The sequence below is a fragment of the Capricornis sumatraensis genome, chromosome 3 (assembly GCF_032405125.1).
Source record: "Capricornis sumatraensis isolate serow.1 chromosome 3, serow.2, whole genome shotgun sequence".
Classification (NCBI taxonomy): Eukaryota; Metazoa; Chordata; class Mammalia; order Artiodactyla; family Bovidae; genus Capricornis; species Capricornis sumatraensis.
In genome coordinates, this window is record NC_091071.1 from 3,275,054 (window position 1) to 3,295,295 (window position 20,242).

The 20,242-nt window shown below is 59.2% G+C and overlaps 1 protein-coding gene across 1 annotated transcript in view; it reads right to left on the bottom strand.

The window, feature by feature from the left end:
• The window catches only part of TNRC18 (trinucleotide repeat containing 18), an 80,792-nt gene that overhangs the window by 50,119 nt on the left and 10,431 nt on the right, over positions 1 to 20,242 (bottom strand). The window contains exons 2-4 of the mRNA XM_068967339.1: positions 11,557 to 11,712; positions 8,979 to 9,137; positions 6,818 to 8,560 (exon numbers count right to left, since the gene is read on the bottom strand). Coding sequence (XP_068823440.1) covers positions 6,818 to 8,560; positions 8,979 to 9,137; positions 11,557 to 11,712 — 2,058 coding nt within the window. The remainder of the gene's footprint in view (positions 1 to 6,817; positions 8,561 to 8,978; positions 9,138 to 11,556; positions 11,713 to 20,242) is intronic.

A 20,242-nucleotide genomic window follows, 5' to 3' on the forward strand; every position in this document is an offset into this window, starting at 1 on the left:
GAGGCACCCCCAGCCCCCCACAGCTGGCCCCACTGCACCTCTCCTGGGCTCCCCGCCCCTCCCAAAGCCCTGACCGACTGCACGGGAGCTCAGCCCTCCTCGCTCGCCACCTTCCTCAGCCCCTCAGCCCCTCAGCCCCTCAGCCCCTCAGCCCCGGGTTATCTTCTACACTGTGAGCCAAAATTTAGAGCGTGCACGGTTGCGGAGGCAGGCCAGGGCCCAGGAGGCGGGTACGGCCACTGGTGGCAGAGACCACTCAGCCAGCAGCCAAGACTTTTCTCAAAAGAGAAACCAAGGACTTTGCTGGTGGTTCAGAGGGGAAGAATCCACCTGTCAACGCGGGGGACATGGGTTTGATCCCTGGGCTGGGCAGATCCCACAGGCCACCGGGCAGCGAAGCTCGCGCACCATAGCTGCTGAGCCCTTATGCTCCAGAGCCTGGAGGCCCCAACTACCGAGCCCCCGTGCGCACTAGAGTCCGTGCTCTGCGACAAGAGAGGCGACAGCAATGAGAAGTCAGTGCGTGCAGCTAGAGAGACGCCCCAGTAGCAGCAACTCGAGAAAGTCCACGCGCAGCAACCAAAACCAAAAGAGAAACCCACTGAGGCTGGACCAATTCCTTCCCCGGGATCAGCCGCCCCGGGGCCAGTGTCCACCCACCCGGAGCTGCAGAGATGCGCTCAGGGAGGAAGGCACCCCCGGCCCGCCCGCACATGGACCTTGTCAGTTACTACTCTGCTGCAGACTAGTGTCCCAGTCCCCTCTCCAGGGTCCACCAGCAGGCCCCCCACCCCCACACGGCCCCTGGGGGGATCCAACACGGCATGCTGCCGTCGGCCTCTCCCTCATTTCTTCCCTCCTGCACCCCCAACACCAGGAGCTCCCAAAGACCTCCTGAGAACTGTTCCCCAGGAGAGGCTTTCCTTTCAGGAAGGTGGGAGCCCACCATCGGGAACAGGAGGCGACCACGCAGGGAGGGACAGCCATGAGCCCATACGCCCGATGGACTAAGCAGGTCGGGGAAGGGATACCCCTCAAAAGACAGCTGGAGACGGGCTGGGGGGCAACCAGGGGCAGGCCCAGGAGGTTCCAGAAGCCCCTGGGGCAACGAGGAAGCAACATGCACGGTTAAGCAGAGAAGAACCAGTGAGCTGGGGCACCGGGCGGGCGGGGTGAGAATGGGTGAAGAAGTCTTTGCCACCTCGCCCCCGTGGGTCACAGAGCTGAGTCCCAGGCCGCCCGCCACCTCACTCCACGCGGGGCCAGAGCAGACCCTCTTGTTTGTGCCAGCGCCCAGGCCCCATGGCTGTGCCCAGCTCGTGGTAGGAGGCCGGGAAGCACAGGGGAATGGTGGGCAGTGGGAGAGAAGGTGGGACCCAGCCAGCGTACCCAGGCCGCCAGAGTCAGTGCGGTTCCCAAGTCAAAGGGTAGCCTGCACCTACCCTCCCGCCCACCCCCTTCACCAAGGGCTGGAAGGGGCCCTCCTCACAGGCCCCACCTCAGGAATGAGGCCCTAAAGGGCGGCCACACTTCTAGGCAGGGCCACTCAGAGTCCTGCAGCTGGACCGAGACACCAGGGCACACGCCTTCTCTCGGGGGAGAGCCTCCCAGGCCCACAGAAACCCCAAGGGCCCTCCATGCATGGGGCCATGCTGCCCTGGGGGAGAGGCTTTGGCAAAGAGCTCCTGGTGCTCCCAGAAGGGTCACGTGCCTGGAGTGTGGCCTGTCCCCAGGAGCTCAGTCCTCAGGCCTGACTCCTCTCCACCGCCCTGGTTGCCACTGAAACAGGCCTCAGGGGCTTCCCACTGCAGGCCCCACTAGAAGCCTGCACCCAGGCTAGCCCAGCTTGGAGAAGCCACCACCTGCAGGGTCCCTTAGTCCAGAGCCCCAGACCGCTCCCTCTAAATTCAGCTGTCCAGAGAAATGTGACGTGCCCTCCACCACCGTGGCCCGGGCACCGCCCCGACCTCCTGCCTCAACCCGTTCCCCCTAGCCCCTGCTCACCCTGTCCCTCCTAGAGTGCCAGGCCGCCCAGCTGTCCTGTCCAGTGCACCCCCAGTCGCACTCAGGGCCACACACACTGCTCCCTCCACCTAGAGTGCTCGTGCCCGGCCCCTGCAGCAGTCTCCCCAGTAAGACCTCGGCCCATATGCTGCCTCCTCCAGGAAGCCCTCCCAGACCACCTCTCCTCTATCATGCTCCCTTATTTGTCTCCCTCACTACATTGAGCACATCACACTCTGCCTGTTGGTTATTCACCGTCCGCCTCCTCCATCAGACGGTGCACTGCTCTGGCTTGAGCAGTCCCACTCCGAGGAATCCACCTCTCCCCTTACACGACGCCTGGACAGGAAGGTGCCCAGCACATCGCGGGAGTGCGAATGGCAGAATGCGAGGGCATCCAGAGGGCGATGCAGAGAGAACAAGCAGCAGGCGCAAAGGCCCTGGGGCAGGAGTGCGCCTGCCTCACCAGGGTGAGAATGCCGAGGAGGAAGCAGGCGGGGGGAGGGCAGGGGGCAGACTGCATTCAGGGTCTTGCAGGCCGTGGAAGGGAATGTGGTTGAGATTCCGTCCAAGGTGAAAGGAGAAGCCAGAGGACATGCTGAGCAGGGATGAGACGTGATCTGACTAAGGCTTTGAAAACTGCCTGCGAACAAGCAAACCAAGAGGGCCCTTAGCTTGTCTCTGCTGAGCTCAGGTTGGCGGGGGGCCAGTTCCTCCAGGAGGCACGTGTGTGGGGTAGAAGGGAGCCAAGCCCAAGGTCCCACACACACAGAAGACCCCCTCCTCCTCAGCCCTGGAGGCACGAGCAGGGTCCGAGGGCCGCTCCGTGCACACGTTCATCCAGTGGCCGTCAACCCAGGAGAGGAGTCCCCGCCCTCACCCCAGCCGCCCCAGATGAGGAGACCGAGGCACAGACAGGCAGAGGCACTGCCCAGGTCACGCTCCTGACTGCTGAGGAGGCGCCCAGCTGGCGTCAGGGCCTGCATGAGCTGTCCGGCCGCCCCCGACACACGTGCAGGCCCCCAAGCAGAGAGCCTTTACAGGGTGAGCACCGGGGCGACGGCAGCCCCACAGCCACTGCCTGTCTGCAGCCCCGCCCCGGGCCCGCGTCCCCGGCAGTGACAGCTTCTCTGTGGGTCACAGCCTCTAATCCCAGCCATTACTGCCCCGGCTGAGGCCCGGTTCCCATGGCAACCTCCTCCTGGACTCCCAGCTGCACATTTTCACGGCTCCGGCTGACTCTGCGCTCGTTCGAGTCTGGGGTCGACGCCTCGGCTTACAGCCAGTGCAACCCCGGCTCTGCCGGGTGATACGGACAGTGGAGCAGGGTTCGGGGGGCACCATCACAGCCCCCCAGATCTGGTCCCCAGTTTTACGCCACCACAGAGTTGACAACGGGCAAAGGGGAGAGGTGGGAGGCACAGCCCTGGGCTTCAGGTTCAAGCTCAGCCCACCTGTTCTAGCCCGCGTGACCCAGGGCATGTCACTCCACTTCCACAGGCACTGCTCTCCCGTCTGGAAGCTGGGGGATCAACAGATCCTCCGCTTGGGGGCTGCGGGAGGAGACGCTGGCCAGGGCTATGTGGGGCTGCCTGCACCTGCCCCCAGCTAAATGGCAGGGACAGTGCTGGTCTGCTGGCCTCTCGAGCATAGGCACCACTGCCTGGGGGCTCACAGGCATACACAAGGCCCATCCTTCATCCATCTCAGGGTCTGAGATCCCGGTAGCCAGACCAGACCCTGAGTGAGCCCCCTCGAGACATTTCTCAAAAAAGATCTCAGGCTTAGGGCAGAAACTCTGAGCCCTGAAGACTCTGAATGTGAGCACAGAAAAGGGAGGCCTGTGTATGAAGCACCTGCTGCCCATCAGCCCACCTGGCGCCCGGGAACGAGGCAGCCCTCCCAGCGCCACGCAGTGAACGTGGACACCATGGCTCAGGGGGCTTAGGCCTCTGGTTCAAGGGCACACCGCTGCAAGAGGCAGAGCCTAGACTTGAACCCACTGCCAGGGAAAGGGCTCACTCCCCAGGAGGAGCCAGGAGGCTGGGAGGGCCCAGCAGCGCCAGTCAGGGTGGTGCCAGCTCCTTCCTCCCTTGAGGCCATCCAGAGTAGGGGAAAGCCCACTTCTTATGGGGACTTCTTTTTAAGGAAAGGTGGCGGCTCAGTCAGTAAAAAAAAATCTGCCTGCGGTGCAGGAGACCCTGGTTCCACCCCGGGTCGGGAATGGCCACCCAAACCAGTGTTCCTGCTGGAGAACCCTATAGACAGAGGAGCCTGGTGGGCTATACAGTCCATGGGGTCGCAAAGAGTCAGACACGACTGAGCGATCAACACTTTCACCTTTTTTCACGTCAAGGTTCCAAACACCTACTTTCCAACTGTCGTCAGCAAACAGGAAAACAGCCTCAGCCCCAAGGTTCCTGAAGGCCGTGTCCCCAGACTGTCCCCTCCTCGCTTTCAGCTCCCACTCTCTCTTACACACACACACACACACTTAAACACACACATTCTCACCTACACTGTCTTACACACACACATTTCTTCATACACATTCTCTCACACACACACTCACACACATTCTCACCTACACTCTTACACATTCTCACCTATACTCTTACACACATTCCCTCATACACATTCTCACATACACACTCACACATTCTCACATACACACTCACACACACATTCCCTCATACACATTCTTTCACACACATACACGCATTCTCACACACATACACGCATTCTCACACACATACACGCACATTCTCATCTACACTCTTACACATTCTCAGCTATACGCTCTTACACACACATTCCCTCATACCTTCTCACACACATTCATACACACACAGGCCCCTATACACACATTTCCTCACACACATTCTCACATTCACGTTTCCTCATACACATTCTCTCTCTCTCTCACACACACGTTCCCTCATACACAAACATTCTCACATACACACACTTAAAGACACACATTCTCACCTATACTCTTACACAAACACACATTCCCTCAGACACATTCTCACACACACACTCACAACCACAGACACAGATCCCTGGGATAGAGACAGGTAAGCTAGGTATCAGGAAGTGATCCCAGCAGGAGGGCCATATCACTTCTCATGAGCATTCTTCTACAAAAAGGACCTCCAAAAGGTCTTTTCTCTCCCAGAAGGATCTACCTAGTAAGAGGGCTTATCCACTACCCACCCAGCCACCTCCAAGCGAAGGGCTGATACCCAGACTTTCGATTGCAAACTAAGTAAGGCAAGGCCTCAGTGAGCTTCTAGGATCTGAAGGCAGGCCTCTCTGGCTCCAGGCAGGGTGCTCCACACAGAACCATGGCTTCAGTCGGTGATTTAATAAAGCTTCCCTAAGCATCACTGGCTCTGAGCCTTCCAGGGCTCCGACCCCAGCCAGCCACGCCCACACCTCCACACACTAACACACCTGGGGCAGCAGAGGGCCCTCGGCGCCCAGCCTGCAGGTGGGGGCCTTTGGCTCAATGCTGGGCTCTCTCTTTGCGCCCCTGGTAGCTCAGATGGTAAAGCATCTGCCCACAATGCGAGAGACCTGATTTCGATCCCTGGGTTGGGAAGATCCCCTGGAGATGGAAATAGCAGCGCACTCCAGGACCCTTGTCTGGAAAATCCCACGGACAGAGGAGCCTGGTAGGCTACAGTCCACGGGGTTGCAAAGAGTCGGACACGACTGAGCGACTTCACTTTCACTTGGGCTCTCTCTGGGCAGCCGAAGCCCAGAGTTCCAACCAAAATGCCATAAGTATCAACTATGTAAAATTCCAGGAAGGAATCCAACTGGGAAAATATGCAAGGGACAAAACTAAATATAACCAATCAACCCCCTTCGGACAAGATATTCAACTTCACCAGTAATTAAAAGAAATGTACCATTACTGCCTACCCAGCTTACCATTTGTTTTTTTAATAAAACACAACTCTGAGTAGTCTAAAATGAAACAGACTGCAAACAAGCATACAAAATCTCTAACTACCTAAGAAGTCACAAAGGCATCCACTGTCGAGACCACAGGGACGCCAGGGGGCCCTGGCTTCAAACGGTCACGCTCAGTCACTCATTCCCCCACTTATCAGACACCTACTATGCACCAGGCCCCACGCTAGGTATTGGGAACACAGAACTAGGTAAGTAAGGCACGATTACCTCCCTCAAGGACTTAGAATTGAAAGCTTAAAGCTAATCTATTCGTCGGAATCTATTCTTAGAAAATGACTCAAGATATCAGGGAGGCGCAATGCACAAAAATATTCAGAGCCACTTCCTAAACACAAAAACATCAGAGCGAAAGCTGAAACGCCACTAGGGAATGGCGAAGGTAGCTATGGTGAGTGCTCTGGACGGAACAACAGAGGCCATCAAAACTGCTACTTATAAAGAGTTTGCAAAAGCAAGAGCCTACCTACCTGGGCAAAAAAAAAAAGCAGAACCCAAGAGCACAGCGCACTGGGAGCTCTGCAGATCGGATGGGAAAATGAATCTGGCAGAAGACCTCTAGGTGTTCAGGGTCACGGAAACAAACCTAGCGGTCCCTTTACTTCCCTCTCCTTTCCTGCAGTTTACACATTCTTCCACGTGCATAACAGAAGAAGCAATAAACCCTAAGTAGCAGTCATAGCCCACAAGGGGGATAAAGGACAAAAAGAACCAGGACGGTTGCGAGAGAAGGGTGTGGAAGGGGGCGGTGGGCAGGGAGAAAGGAGCGCAGAGGTAGGGAGGTGAAGGGGAATTAAAGGTGCAGGGGGCGGAGGTGGGACCCAGGACTCACCTTTGACGTTGCTCAGCGACAGGGACCGCTCCTGCTCCGCCAGCCCAGGTGCCAGCCGGCCATTGCCGCCACTGTCCTTCTGCCGGGCCACGGCCACGGCAATGCCCACAGGCGGGTGCCGCACTTCCGCCTCACCCTGGGCCCCGGAGCCCTCACGGCCGAAGGCCTTGGCACTCTCGGGCCTCTCCGGGTCCCGCTTCAGCTGTCGGCCACTGGATGCTGCAGGGCCCCCGGGGTGTGGGAGGCGCGTCTGGGCGCGCGGGGTAGCTGTGGGTGCCGGCTCGGGTTTCATGGTGCCCAGGCCTCCGAAGGGGCTCTTCTTGCCGCAGCCGCCCGGGCGCACGGTCACGGCCTCGCGGGCGAAGCTGCCACTGTACTTGATGAGGCTCTGCATGGCGGAGGCCTCTCCGGGCCCGTGGGCCGCGGCATGGATGTCGGCACCTGGCCTGGCACAGGTCGCGGCGCGGGGCAGCGCACCCCCGGGGTCCAGGTAGGCCTTCTTGGAGGCGGCGGCAGCGGCCTCCTCCTCGGCGCGGCTGGCGTGGTGGTGCTGCGCGGCCAGCACAGCCATCTGCGTGGTGGCGAAGTTGCCCAACTCGAAAGGTTTCCACTTATGCTCAGGGCCGGCGGGCGGGGGCGGCCGCCCGGGCTCCAGGCCGAAAAGCTTGGCGGCCTGCTGGGAGGCGGCGGTGGCAGCGGGGCCGCGCAGGGCGCGCTCGCAGGGCCGGGGCTCCGCCTCGGGCTTGAGCAGCTCCTTGGCGGGGAGGTAGGCCCGGGGGTCCGGGGAGGCGCGCGCGGCCCGCACCGGTGGGGCCTCGGCGGGCGGCGGCCGCTTGAGCGAGCGGATCACGGAGCTCTTCTCGCGGAGGCTCTCAGGCCGGTCCGGGGGTGGCCGCGGAGACCCGGGCGGGCCCTGCAGGACCCCGGGCCGGCCCACCTCGCGCTCCCGAGCCCGGGAGTCACGCGCCTGCGACGCGATTTGGATGGGCCCCGGGCGCTCGTCGAAGGCCTCCACAGAAGGCACGAAGGTGGGTGCCACCACGCGGTGCTCGCGGCCCGGCTCCCGCGCAGCCGCCGCGGGGAAGATGGTGTAGACGCCGGTGGGGGCGGGTTGCGGTGCGGCGAAGGCCCCGGAGGCGGCGGGGGGCGCAGGCGGACCCTTGCTTGGCGGCGGTGGCGGCGGCGGGAGTGGCGAGGGGCAGGGGCAGGGCCCGGGCAGCAGGGCCTCTGCGCGCCGCAGCCGCGAGCTCTCGTCCTGGCGCGCAATGTCCTTGGTGCCGCGGGCCCCCTCGGCCACTAGTGCGGGGAGCCCCACGTCCCCGGTGCCGGTGCCGGTGCCGTTGCAGAGGCTCAGCGGCAGTGGCGGCGGCGGGTTTTTGCCCTTCGACTCGGCGGTGGTCGAACCCGGCGCTCGCAGGGGCCCCGGCTCGGCCAGGAAGGGGGACAGGCGCTCGAGGAGGCGTGGGGGCCCTCGGTCCTGGCGGCCTTCCGCCCTTGCCTCTTGGGTCAGGTCCACCACGCCGCGCAGCCCAGCCGCCTCTTCCCGGGCCCTCGGGTCCTTCTTGCCGAATAGTGGGGGCGGCTCCCCGCTTCGGCCCGTTCGCTCCTTGGCTGGACCTTCCCGAGAAGAGCCTTTGGTCGAGGCGCCGGAGGAGTGGCCTCCAGGGGTTCTGGAAGAGGCCGTATGAGAGTGCAGGGCGCCCGGGGCGCCCGGAGCCCCCGGGGCAGGCAGGTAGAAGCCATCTGCAAAGAAAGAGCACAAACGTGAGCCAGTGCCCCCACTGCCTGGTCCAGAGCCAAGGGGAGGCCGCGACAGGTGCCCTGGACCCCGGGGCACACAGGAGGAACACGCATTGCTTGCGGTGTGGCTTGGGACAGGACAGCTCTGGAAATGGATGAAAAACAAGTTGAAACCTCATCTCGGCCACCTACTAACCTTTCTGAGCCTCAGTTTCCTCATCTGTGAAAGGGGGAGAGGCCAGAATTTAGAGCTGCACAGAGGGCCCAATAGGATTAGATGAGGACCCAGTAGCTAGGAGGTCCCAGAAGGCTATGGGTGGGCCCCGGGAGCCTCTCGGGGCTGGAGTCTTGGGAAACACAGCCAGGGTGCAGTCTGGAGTGCTGGGGTAGTGGTTCCCCCCAACCCCTCTCCACAGCCCACCCCCAAGTCTCCCCACCACTCCTCCCCTCTGACCTTTCTGGGTATCGAAAATGCTGGGCTGACCCAGCTGGCTGAGGAGGGGGCTCCCGCTGCTGGGGGGCTCCAGGTGGCTCAGGTGGAGATAGGGTGGGTACAGCCCGCTGGGCAGGTGGGAGAAGCCTGCAAGAGAGAAGACGCGGCTGAGACCCCTGCGCCTCCCCCAGGGGGCTCCCCCAACTCTCTCTGTTTCTCATGGCTGTCAGGCCCTGCCCCCTGGTTCTGGAAGCCCAGGTTTAGCACCAGCTCCCCAGAGCGGGGATGGGCCCCTCCCAGTCCTGGCACGCCAGGCCTCCTTCCGGTCCCAGGCAGCCCCTGGGACTCCTGAATCCCCCGGGAAGGGAATCAAATTGGGTCCAGGGGAGGGCAATGACGACGATGATGCAGACGGCAGTTCTCGTCAGAGGCCAAGCCCTTCAACTGCTTTGCCTATGTTCAATTCACATTCACATTTCAGAGAGAAAAAAAAAAAATTCTATGAGGCAGCTACTCTTCATATCCCCATTTTACAGATGAGAAAACTGAGGCTCAGAAAGGCCCACTTGCCCAAGGCCCCCTCCGCAACCCACCCCTAACAGAGGAGCCTGCCTTTGAACTGAGGTCACCAGGGCTCTTAACCTCACCCCAACATGGACCTTGTTTGAAAGGTGGACTGGTTTAACTCCTCTGCTGTGTAACCCCAGCAGGTCCCTTGCCTTCTCTGAATTTCAGCCTACCCAGCATAATCTCCAGTTGCTGGGTCTCCCAGGCAGGTGTTGCTAAGAAGGAACTCTTCCTGCCGGGGATCCTCCTAACCTCTCGAGCCCCCTCCACTCCCACCCATGATGCCCAGAACCAGGGCTGTAAGTTACAGGGCACAGAAGACAGGAAAGAGTGGCCACAGAGAAAGAAACAAGAGGCTGAAAAGGGTACAAAGAGGAGAAGGCCCGGGAGGCCCGGGAGATGGGGAGGCCCGGGGCCCTAGGGGCAGCCTCTCAGCCTGGGCTGTGGGTGACACAGGACCCCGGGCCCACTGGCACCCCCTTGCCACGCCCTCCGAGGCCAGGAAGGCAAGACTATCCCCGGCCACACTGGGCCCGCCTCTCCTCCCACAGCCCCAACTGCAAGGACACTGACGACCATCACAAAACAATGAGGAACATGATATGGGTCATTTCATCACTGAAACAGCGCTTGGTCCTGCTGCTTTTGCATCTGTAAAATGGGCATGACGGTCCCTCCCTCACAGCTTGTGCTGAAGATGAAGAGTTCCACTGCGCCGCGCTCCAGGCAGCGGAAGCACACTGCGTGTTCAATATTGTTGCTATGGTTACTGGTATTTGTTGGCAAAGGAGAAAAGGGAGTCAAGGAAGGCAGAGCTCAGTTGCTTCAGTTGTATCCGACCCTTTTCAACCCTCTGGACTGTATGTAGCCTGCTAGGCTCCTCTGTCCATGAGATTCTCCAGGCAAGAACACTGGAGTGGGTTGCCATGCCCTCCTCCAAGGGATCTTCCCTACCAAGGTATTGAACCCGTGTCTCTTATGTCGCCTGCACTGGCAGGTGGGTTCTTTACCACTAGCGCCATTTGGGAAGCCCCAGGGAAAGCAGGGGGCAAGCAGATAGCACAAGGCACCAGAGGTAGCCCCTACTTCACCCCACCCTCCCGGGGCTGGTGGAAGCAGGAAGCTCAGATGGGACCCCAGCCCAGAAGGACTGCCCAGCGTCCCAGACCCAGAGGTGGATGGCCCCCTCTGTGTGGGACACCCACGAGTCAGGACAGTGACGGAGGTGCTCCGTGACAAGGCACAGCGGAGGAAGCGGGGAGACAGCAGGCGGTGAAAGGCCCAGGAAAGCCTGAACCTGCAGCAGCTGCTCCTAAGACCCCGATCTTCTGGGAGCCGGGCACACACCCCAGGACGCCCAAAGAGGCACCAGGTGCCAGTGAGCACCCAGCATGTAAATCCACCAGAGCCCCAGAGCCGGGAGGAACACGGCGACCCCCAGGCCCATCCCTTCAGGGACAGAGGGGAAACTGAGGCTTCAGGGAGGCCCAACAGGAAGCCAACCAGCAGACCCCCCGCCCACATTTAGGAGTGCCACTGCAGAACGGCAGCAAGAGAGCCCTGCGGTGCCTGGTCCCACTGCTCCCACAGTTACAGTTACTGTTGAGCTAAGCGCCAGGGGGACGGCGGTGAGGGAACAAACTAGGCCCGGCCCTCGGAGCTCGGCCCACTGGGAAGACAGGTATTTCATGAAAAAACACACAGATAAAATGTGTGGTCACAAGCAAGCAGGAGAATGCACGCAGGGGAGGTGAGCCAAGCCCTGGAGAATGAACAGGAGACAGCCCGTGAGCTGGGGTGAGGGGCTGCAAGGGAACAGCATGTGTGAGGCCTTCAAGTCACCGAGCGCTCGAAGCACAGAGCGGAGGCCGGAGGCTCAGGGCTGGGCCCCGCAGGCCACACGCAGCCTGGAGGGGTGACCGTGGGGCGAAGGGGAGAGGGCAGGCTGAGAAGTGCTGGGGACAGCGGCCCGGGCCCGCCCGCCCGGCTCGCTCCTTACCTTCGTGGGCGTGCGCGGCCCACAGCTGCACCATGGGCAGGTTGCTGGGGGTGGGGGAGCGGAAGGAGAGGTCAGAGGGCAGGGGCACCGGGCTCCCATGGGATGAGGCCGCTGGCCCCATCCCGCCAGCCACAAAGCTGCCCAAGAAGGCCTCGCCTGCAGAGAGAAGGGGGCCGTCAGGCAGCCAGCAGGCCCCCGCCGCCCAGCCCACCGCCCCAATTCCCCGCCTCCGCCCTGCCCCACCCCAGTGCCTTGGACTTTAGGACCAGCCTGGGTCAATGCAGCAAGACTCCAGGCTGGAGAAAGAGACCCCAGGTGCCTCCATAGCACCCAGCACTCTTGGCAGACTGGCGTTATTTTCCCTATACCGGAGGGAGTGTGGTTCTCCCCATCTGCAGCTGAAAGCTGAGGCTGGGGAGGGGGAGTGGGAGCAGGGACCTCCAGAGGACACAGAATGAGGGGGTGGCAGGGGACTCAGGTTCTGAGTGCCTGGCCCCGGGGGAACCCCTGGTTCAGTTGGAGAAGGACCTCCGAGGACCCCACAGCAACCCTGGACAGGCGCCGGGATCAACTCTCAGCCAACCCTGTGTGGGAGGAACAGTGTGCCCATTTAACAGATGAGGATGCTGAGGCTCAGAGATGGGATGTGCCTGACCCCCACGACCTGTGAGCAGGGACTCTGAAGGCAACCCAGAACCACAGGAATGAGCCAGTGAGCCGGGGAAGGAATGAGAGCAGCAGGCAAGGGAGCCCCGGGGGTCCCTCCACTGGGGTCTCTCCAGGGGAGGCAGGCAAGACAGCCCGCCTGCCCCGGTGGAAACCACACCCACCCTGGCCACGCCCCTGTCGGCCAGGCCTCGGCCAGGCCCTGGCCACAGGGAGGCCTCCTCCTTCCTGCCCCACACCCACCCTTAGGGGGAGACCCTGGCAGGGGCCCTGCTCACAGCCCAGGGGGATGCCTACAAGACCTGGCAGGCGGCTTCCCTTCCCTGGACTTTGCTCCTCAACAAAATGGAGAGAATAAGACCTCCCTTGATAAGTGTAGTGAAGCCAGAAGAGTGCACTTAACGATAATAAACTTCAGCACTGCCACGGAGGGCACCAAGTGCCAGCTCTGGCCGTCCGAGAGGAGCGCTCCCCATGTGCCCCCCAGGTAACCTCTCCAAGCCCGCTGTTTACATCGGCCCAGAGCGAAGTGGCCGTGGGGACGCAGGCAACATAAGACTCGGGTTAGCCAGGGGGCCCCAGCCCAGCCCTTGGGGGCCTGCAGACCCCACCCGACCTGAGCCCTCAACCCACCCCGAGGGCCTGCAGACCCCCCTCAGCACCTCCTGGGGGGCACAGGGCACCCTGAACGGCCACTGCGTCCCCCCAGGATGCAAGGGGCAGGGCCTTCTCCCTGTCTCCCAGAGCTATGGGAGGACACCTTCTGGCCACACGTGGCGTCACCACCGCCCCGTCGGTGCCCCCCAGTGCCAGCCCCGCCGGCCCCCTCACCGGACTCCAGCGCCAAGCCCTCGGGCCCCAGGGCCATGGTGGCTGGTCTGGCGGCCCGTGTGGCCCCAGCCTGGGCAGCGGGGCCTCGGGGCGCCCAGGCCCCGGCTTCCTCCTTGGCAGGCAGGCGGGCGGCCGGCTCCGGAAGGGGTTTTCACAAGGGCTTACATCAGCCCCCGGCTCTTCCTGCCCCGGGCCTGCCCCTGCCCCGGCTTGTGAAACCCGCCCAGCGGCACCCCAGGCCCGGCAGGGCGTTGGGGCCCGGATGCCACCAACGGCTCCCGCCTGCCACAGTGTTCAACGGCGCCCCAAACTGCCTCCCCTGGGGGCCCCTGGCCTGGAGACGCAGGCGAGCCTGTATCCCCCACTCCCCCGGAGCAGCATGCAACTCTGTAAGACGGGCTCGCCAGCCCCAGGACGCTGGCGTTTATTTGCACAACTGCAGTGTCCCCACCCGCTTCCCCAGTGACACCCCTGAAGCAGAGGGTCAGATCTCAGAGCCCACAGGAGATAATCCCAGCCGCCGCCTCCTTTTCCACCTGGACCCTCCGCTCATTCCCACCTCAGGGGGCCTCCCCGGGGCCTCAGAGAAGCCCTCTGCCCAGGACAACCTGGCAATGGAGATGCCATGAGCCCAGGGGAGGATGCCCTCCCTGTGAGCGGGGCTGTGGGCTCTCCAGGGGCGCCCAAGGCCTGGCACAGAGCAGGCATCAACTCTTGGCCTAAAGGGGCCGCGTTGTGTGTAATCTGTCAGGGCCAAAGCAGACGGACCCATGTCAGGGTTGGGAGGGGAGGCACACACAGCCCAGACCCCCGAGGATACACGTGCCAGCCCAGGCCTCCCGCCTGGTCCCCCTGGGGTGGGAGTCGGGCAGCTGACCCCCACCCCAGCCCCACGAGCGTCTCCAGACTGCCTCTGAGCTCTGCACACACACCCCCAGCGCTACCTTCAGCTCTCCTGAGAGTCTAGGCACGCGTCTTCCACTCCTCACATCCACCCCTGGGGATACAGCCATAGCCTCCTGGGTTCCCCGAAAAGGGTGAAGGGCCCCCCAGGGCTCCGGAGCGGGGGCAGTGAGAGTCAAACAAGAGCCCACCGACTCCATGAGAAATCCTCCGGCACAGCCTGCAGTGGGGGGCTGGGGGCAGTCTCCACCCCTCTCATCACAGAGTGAGGTTGAGGGGGGCCTGGTCCCCCTGCCTGGTCCCCGGCCTCTGTGCCACCTGCCCACCCACGCAAGCATCTTAACTCCAGGCCCATGGAACACACAGGGCGCCCATCATGAAGAATCATCATTCACAATCAGAAAGGGAAACCCAACCCAACTCCAGCGAACCCCAGGCTTCACGAAGACGCTCAGAGTCTCCTCCCAGGCCTTCCACGGGGCACAGAGCCCTGGGCCGGGGGCAGAGCCAGGGCTGAACCGGAGCCCTGCAGCCCACACCCCCTCCTACAGGGTGGCCCCCAGGACCCCCATGGTAGAGCCTTCCCGCTGGCCGGCCCGCCACCCTGGACAGACCAGGGCCTGGCCAGCCAGTGACACCCGCCAGCCGGTGACCCGCAGGACCTGCGCCTGTTTTGGATCTTTGCTGGACACTCAGGAGCCACCGAGCCCTCGAAACACGTGGCTGATGAGACTGAAGAACTTCATCTTCAATTTTATTAAATTTTAATTAATTTAGACTTAATTTAGCCACAGCCTGGGTGGAAGGCTTCCTCCTTGCCGGAACCCGGAGCAGGCCAGGCCCCCACCAGAACAGGCCGTGATAGCGGGGCCCCCAGGAGACAGTGAAAGACGAACCCTGGCCCCCACGCCCAGGGCGTTGGGACTCTGCCTTTACCCCCCCAGGCTGAAGAGCAGGGTGACAGGAATCTCGCCCCCTCCACGGGGGGGTGCAGACTAAATGAGTTCATATTTGCAAAATACTTTCATGAACTGCCTCATTATTTATAGTTACACAACCTGTGGCGCTTTTGAGCTGCGGTGTTGGAGAAGACCCTTGAGAGTCCCTTGTACTGCAAGGAGATCCAACCCGCCAATCCTAAAGAATCAGTCCTGAATACTCATTGGAAGGACTGATGCTGAAGCTGAAGCTCCAATGCTTTGGCCACCTGATGCGAAGATCTGACTCACTGGAAAAGACCCTGATGCTGGGAAAGACTGAAGGTGGGAGGAGAAGGAGACGACCGAGGACGAGATGGTTGGATGCTATCACTGAGTAGATGGGCATGAGTCTGAGGCAAGCTCTGGGAGTTGGTGATAGACAGGGAAGCCTGGTGTGCTGCAGCCCATGGGGTCACAAAGAATCAGACTTAGCAGCTGAAGAGCAACAACCTGGGGTTCAGAGAAGGCCAGCAACTGCTCAAGGTCAGGGTCTGGGGACTTCCCTAATGGTCCAGTGGTGAAGACTCAGTGTTCCCAAGGCGGGGAGGCCCAGGCTGCATCCCTAGTCAGATAACTAGGTCCCACATGCCGCAACTAAGACCCAGAGCAGCCAAACAAACATTAAAACAAAAAGCTCAGGGTCTGAGCAGAACCACCACCTCTACCCAAATTCCATCTGTCATTCCTTAAAATAAAATTTTAATTCTGAAACTCAAGAGAACTGGTGATTGCCCCTTACGAATGCACCAACTGCCACAAAGGCTTCCCCAGTGGCGCAGTGGTAAAGAGCCCACCTGCCGATGCAGGAGATGCAAGAGACGTGCTGTTCAGTCCCTGGGCTGGGAAGATCCCCTGGAGGAGGAAATAGCAGCCCACACCAGTATTCTTGCCTGGAGAATCCCATGGACAGGGGAGCCTGGCAGGCTGCCGTCCACAGGGTCGCAGAGTCGAACATGACTGAAGGACTGAACACACACACACACACACAGCTACCACTGAACCACATGCTCTGAAGTCATGAACTGCATACTGTGTGAATTTCACCTCAATTTTGAAACACACACACACAAGCTCCTTCTCTCTGCCTCTGAATCCCTCCCTGGGTCTCCCCGACCCCACTGCCCAGGGTGCCTCGAGGCTCAGGGTTCCCCAGACGGGCACCTTTCCATCCTGGCACACCCTCCCACAGACCTGAAAGTACAGGAATCTCATTACACCCATTTTACAGACTAAGAAACTGAGGCTCAGAGAGATGATCCAGCATCACCAAGCCTGGGCAATCAAGTCCCACGGGTGATGCTGCAAGCACTCCGCACACCAAGGCCTCAGCTCAGGAGTCCCACCCAGCTGCACCCTGAGGGAGGAAGCCCCCCACACACGCGCAGGGCCTGGCCCTCGGAGGTCTTCTCTTGTCCCCAGTGAGAGAGGAGGACATCCCGGGGGCAAGAAAGGAGACCCCGAGCCCTGGCTATGGGGCAAAGCGCTCCTGCCGCTGCCTGGGGAAGGGGTCTGGGGTCCCTCTGGAATGTGAGCAGCAGGGAGCTGGGCACTCCATCCAGCCTCAGTGCCCCCAACCCCATCTGTGTGCCCTCCAGCCCTGAGCTAACAGGCCCGCCCCTCGCTGGGACCCACCACCACCCAGCCCTTCCCACCCCAGGCCATGCCCCATGGGAACACAGCAGAGAGCCACGAGTAGGAGGTGCGGGCCAGCCTGTTCTCCGCCATCGCGACCCCCTGCTTATCGACACCCTGAACAGAGGGCGGGCTTCAGGGCTTTGCAAGTCCAAGGCTGGCCCAGGTCACCAGGAGACAGAACTCGAATCCTGAAAAGATGCTTTCTTCCTCCCGTCACAGCTCAGGCAGGGCGGCTCCTGGATGCTCAGGGCTGGGGAACAAGACCACCAGGATGCACCCCTTAAGGGGCTGCACGGCGCTCACCTGACAGCAGTCCCCAGAGAGGACGCCGGGGAGGCCACCTGAGCCAGCCAGTGGGACCGTGCCCCTGAGATGCATGGAGTCCCCGGGGATCCTTCCAGAAGCTGACTGTATCAGCATCTGACTATGTAAGTGACTATAAGCTGACTATATAAGTGACTATTCAGGCACCTGAAGTCCTGGCTGGTGGGGGCAGGGAGGGGACTCAATGACATCATGGTGGGTACAAAGGTCTGGGAAACAGAGCTGGGCTCAGAGGACTTTATCACAGCCTAGACTGCAACATGGACCAGCAAAGCCCCACGGCCCCAGGGCCTTTGCACAGCAGCCTGGAATCCATTCCTCCTTCCAGATACAGAGTTATCTGTTTACTCCCATCTGTACATACATCATCCCTTCTCTTACAGTCTAGGTGATGCGGCGGCCTTCCCTAACCAGGGCTGTCTTGAACTGCAACCCACCCCGCCCCCTCCACGCCCTGTCCTGAATTATGTTTTCCACCACGCTTATCACCACTTATCAGACCACATCCAAGCTAGCTCCTTCCTCACTGTAGTCCCTTGTTTATTGTCCCTCTCCACCCACTGAACAGCAGTGGAAAAGCAGGGTTTTTCTTGAAAGGGCCAGATAACTAAAACTTCAGGCATTGCAGGCCTATTCTGCCTGCCTGACAATACTTAAAAGGACTGGGCATTGTCCCAATAAAACTTTATTTACAAAAACCAGGAGATGGGCTGGATTTGGCTGCAGTTTGCAGACCCATGCATTACAGTGAAGGTTTACTCCATCCTGGAACCCCCTCCGGGTCCCCCCCCAACTGTACACAGTAGGTGCTCAATTAATATTTATGGGTGGGAGGGATGGGCAAGGTCATGACAAGCAAGGACTGAATGAAGGACGCAGAGACTTTCTCGGGTCCCACTTTACAGCCAGAGGACAGTTTCCACCCTTCATTTCATTCTCTCTCTGAGCCACCCCCCAACCCTACCATCAACTCTGGGGGGTGGGGAGGATTCGTATCCCTTTTATAGAGGAAGAAATAGGCTCTGACCTGGAAATCTACACTTTTCCACTCAGCCACACCACCCAGACTCAAGACCCTGTTTGCATCTTTTTACTCATCAAGAACCCTCCCCAACCAAACAAAGAACAAACATGTTTTTCTTCCCCCTTCCTATCTTAAAAGGTTTTGGCCTCAAAAAGGAAACTACATCCCTTAAAGATGTCACCAAAGGCTATCAGAACATCTTATGAGCACAATCCGATCAGGGTTATCACCCAAAAAAAAGAGTCCATTCTAGCCCAGAGCATGGACATGTGACTTAGCCGTTTCTATGACAGCGCGGAAAATAGTTCAAGGACCCTCTGGATAAAACGACCTTCAGACTCCCATTCACTCCAAGAGACTTCTGGAATATCTAGGCGGGAGAAAGGGTTAATGCTCTGTCTTATAAAGAGCCTTATCATTCAGTAAGAACCCCGAGCAACTCACAGATGAAGAACAATAAATAACATCAGAATTCAGGTAAAAGTATCGCTATCAAGACAGGATGACATCATATTTATGTACCAAATCAGCATATTTTTGGTTCAGTTGTGGGGAGGGGGAGGGTGGAGGGGAGCAACCCAGGGGCAGTAAGGAGGGAGCCAACATCCTCAGCTTTCGGAAATAAATCAACAAATTACCAATAGCCCGGACCCATTTCAGGGGGTCCCTCCTGAGAATGCCCACTGCAGCCAAACTGACCCAGAGATCTAAAGCAATCCCGACCCACATCTCAGCGGGCAAGAGGGGTGTGCCGGGTAGGGAAGGATGGAAACTGGACACCTGTCTCCAAAGTGACACAGGAATTAAAAGCGGGGTGAAGACTTGTACAGATTCCTGCATACCCATGTTTATAGGAACATTACTCATAACAGCCAAAAGGTGGAAGCAACTCAAGGGTCTATCAGATTAAAAAATTTTTTAATGTTAAAAATGTGCTCTATCTTTATTCAGCCTTAAAAACAATGCAAATTCTGACACCTGAAGCAAGGTGGATGAACCCTGAAGACAGGATGCTAAGCGAAATAAGTCAGACACAGAAGGGCAAATATTGTTACAATGATTGCACGTCTAGGAGGTCCCTGGAGGAGTCAAACTCACCGAGACAGGAAGTCGAAGGGTGGGTGCCAGGCGCTGGGGGAGGCGGCCTGGGAGTTAGCGTTTAAGGGACGAGAATGCCCTAGAGATGGATGGGGTGACGGTCATTCAACGGTGTGAAAGCACTTAATGCCACCGAACTGTCAACTTAAAAATGGTTAGAATGCGACGCGTACGTTACATGCGTTTTACTAGTTAAAAGAGAAAGTGACATAGAGACACACAGTCAAGAGCCAAGGCCACGCTGCCTTCCAGATGAAGAAAACGGGGGAGGGCTTCTTGCTCATTTGCTCAGTTGTGTCCAACTCTGCGACCCCAAGGAGAATCAGGTTATCAGACGCCAACAATGCAGCCGTTGCGGCGTGGGCGTGTGGGTAGGGAGAAACAGGACCAGGGCGACAGGAAACAGGCCCACGAGGTGGAGAAAGGCAGTCTTTTCAATAAACACTGCTGGGCCCCTTGGCCACCCATCGGGAAAAGCCTTGAATCCCGACACCCTCCTTCACACCATACATAAAAACCCACTCCAGGAGCACTGCAGACCTACACAGGAAGGCACAAGCTCCAGAAGAAAACGCTGGGAAACTCCTTCGTGGATCAAGGGCAACCAAGGCTTTCTTAAAGACCCCATAGCAAGCAGAGACCATGAAGATAAGACCACTAATACTGAAGTATATGAAAATTAGGAACATCTATTCATCACGTCACACTACTGGATGAATGAAAACGTGAACCACCTCGTGGAAAAAGACCTGTGCCCTGGGATTTCCCCTGTGGTCCACTGGTTAAGACTTCACCTCCAATGCAGAGGGTACAGGTTCGATCCCTGGTTGGGGAACTAAGATCCCTCATACCTCTTGGCCAAAAAACCAGGACATAAAACAGAAGCAATTATTATAACAAATTCCATAAAGACTTTAATAATTGTCCACATTAAAAAAAAAAAGACCTGTGCCCCCAAGGAAGGGCTTGTATATATAAAGAGCACCTGCAAATCAATAAGCAAAAGACAGACAACTCAATGTAAAAACTGGCAAGATTCAACAAGAGGATGGCAAATAAGGACGTCCAAGTTAGCAATAACTCCTCAAGGTACTCAGCCTCTTAAACCATGGAGGACGTGTAAATGAAAACTTCTACATACCCACCAGAAGAGTTAATATGTCAGAAAAGTTAAAATGGACAGACAACATTAAAAATACACAACCTGAGGGGACATAAATTATTA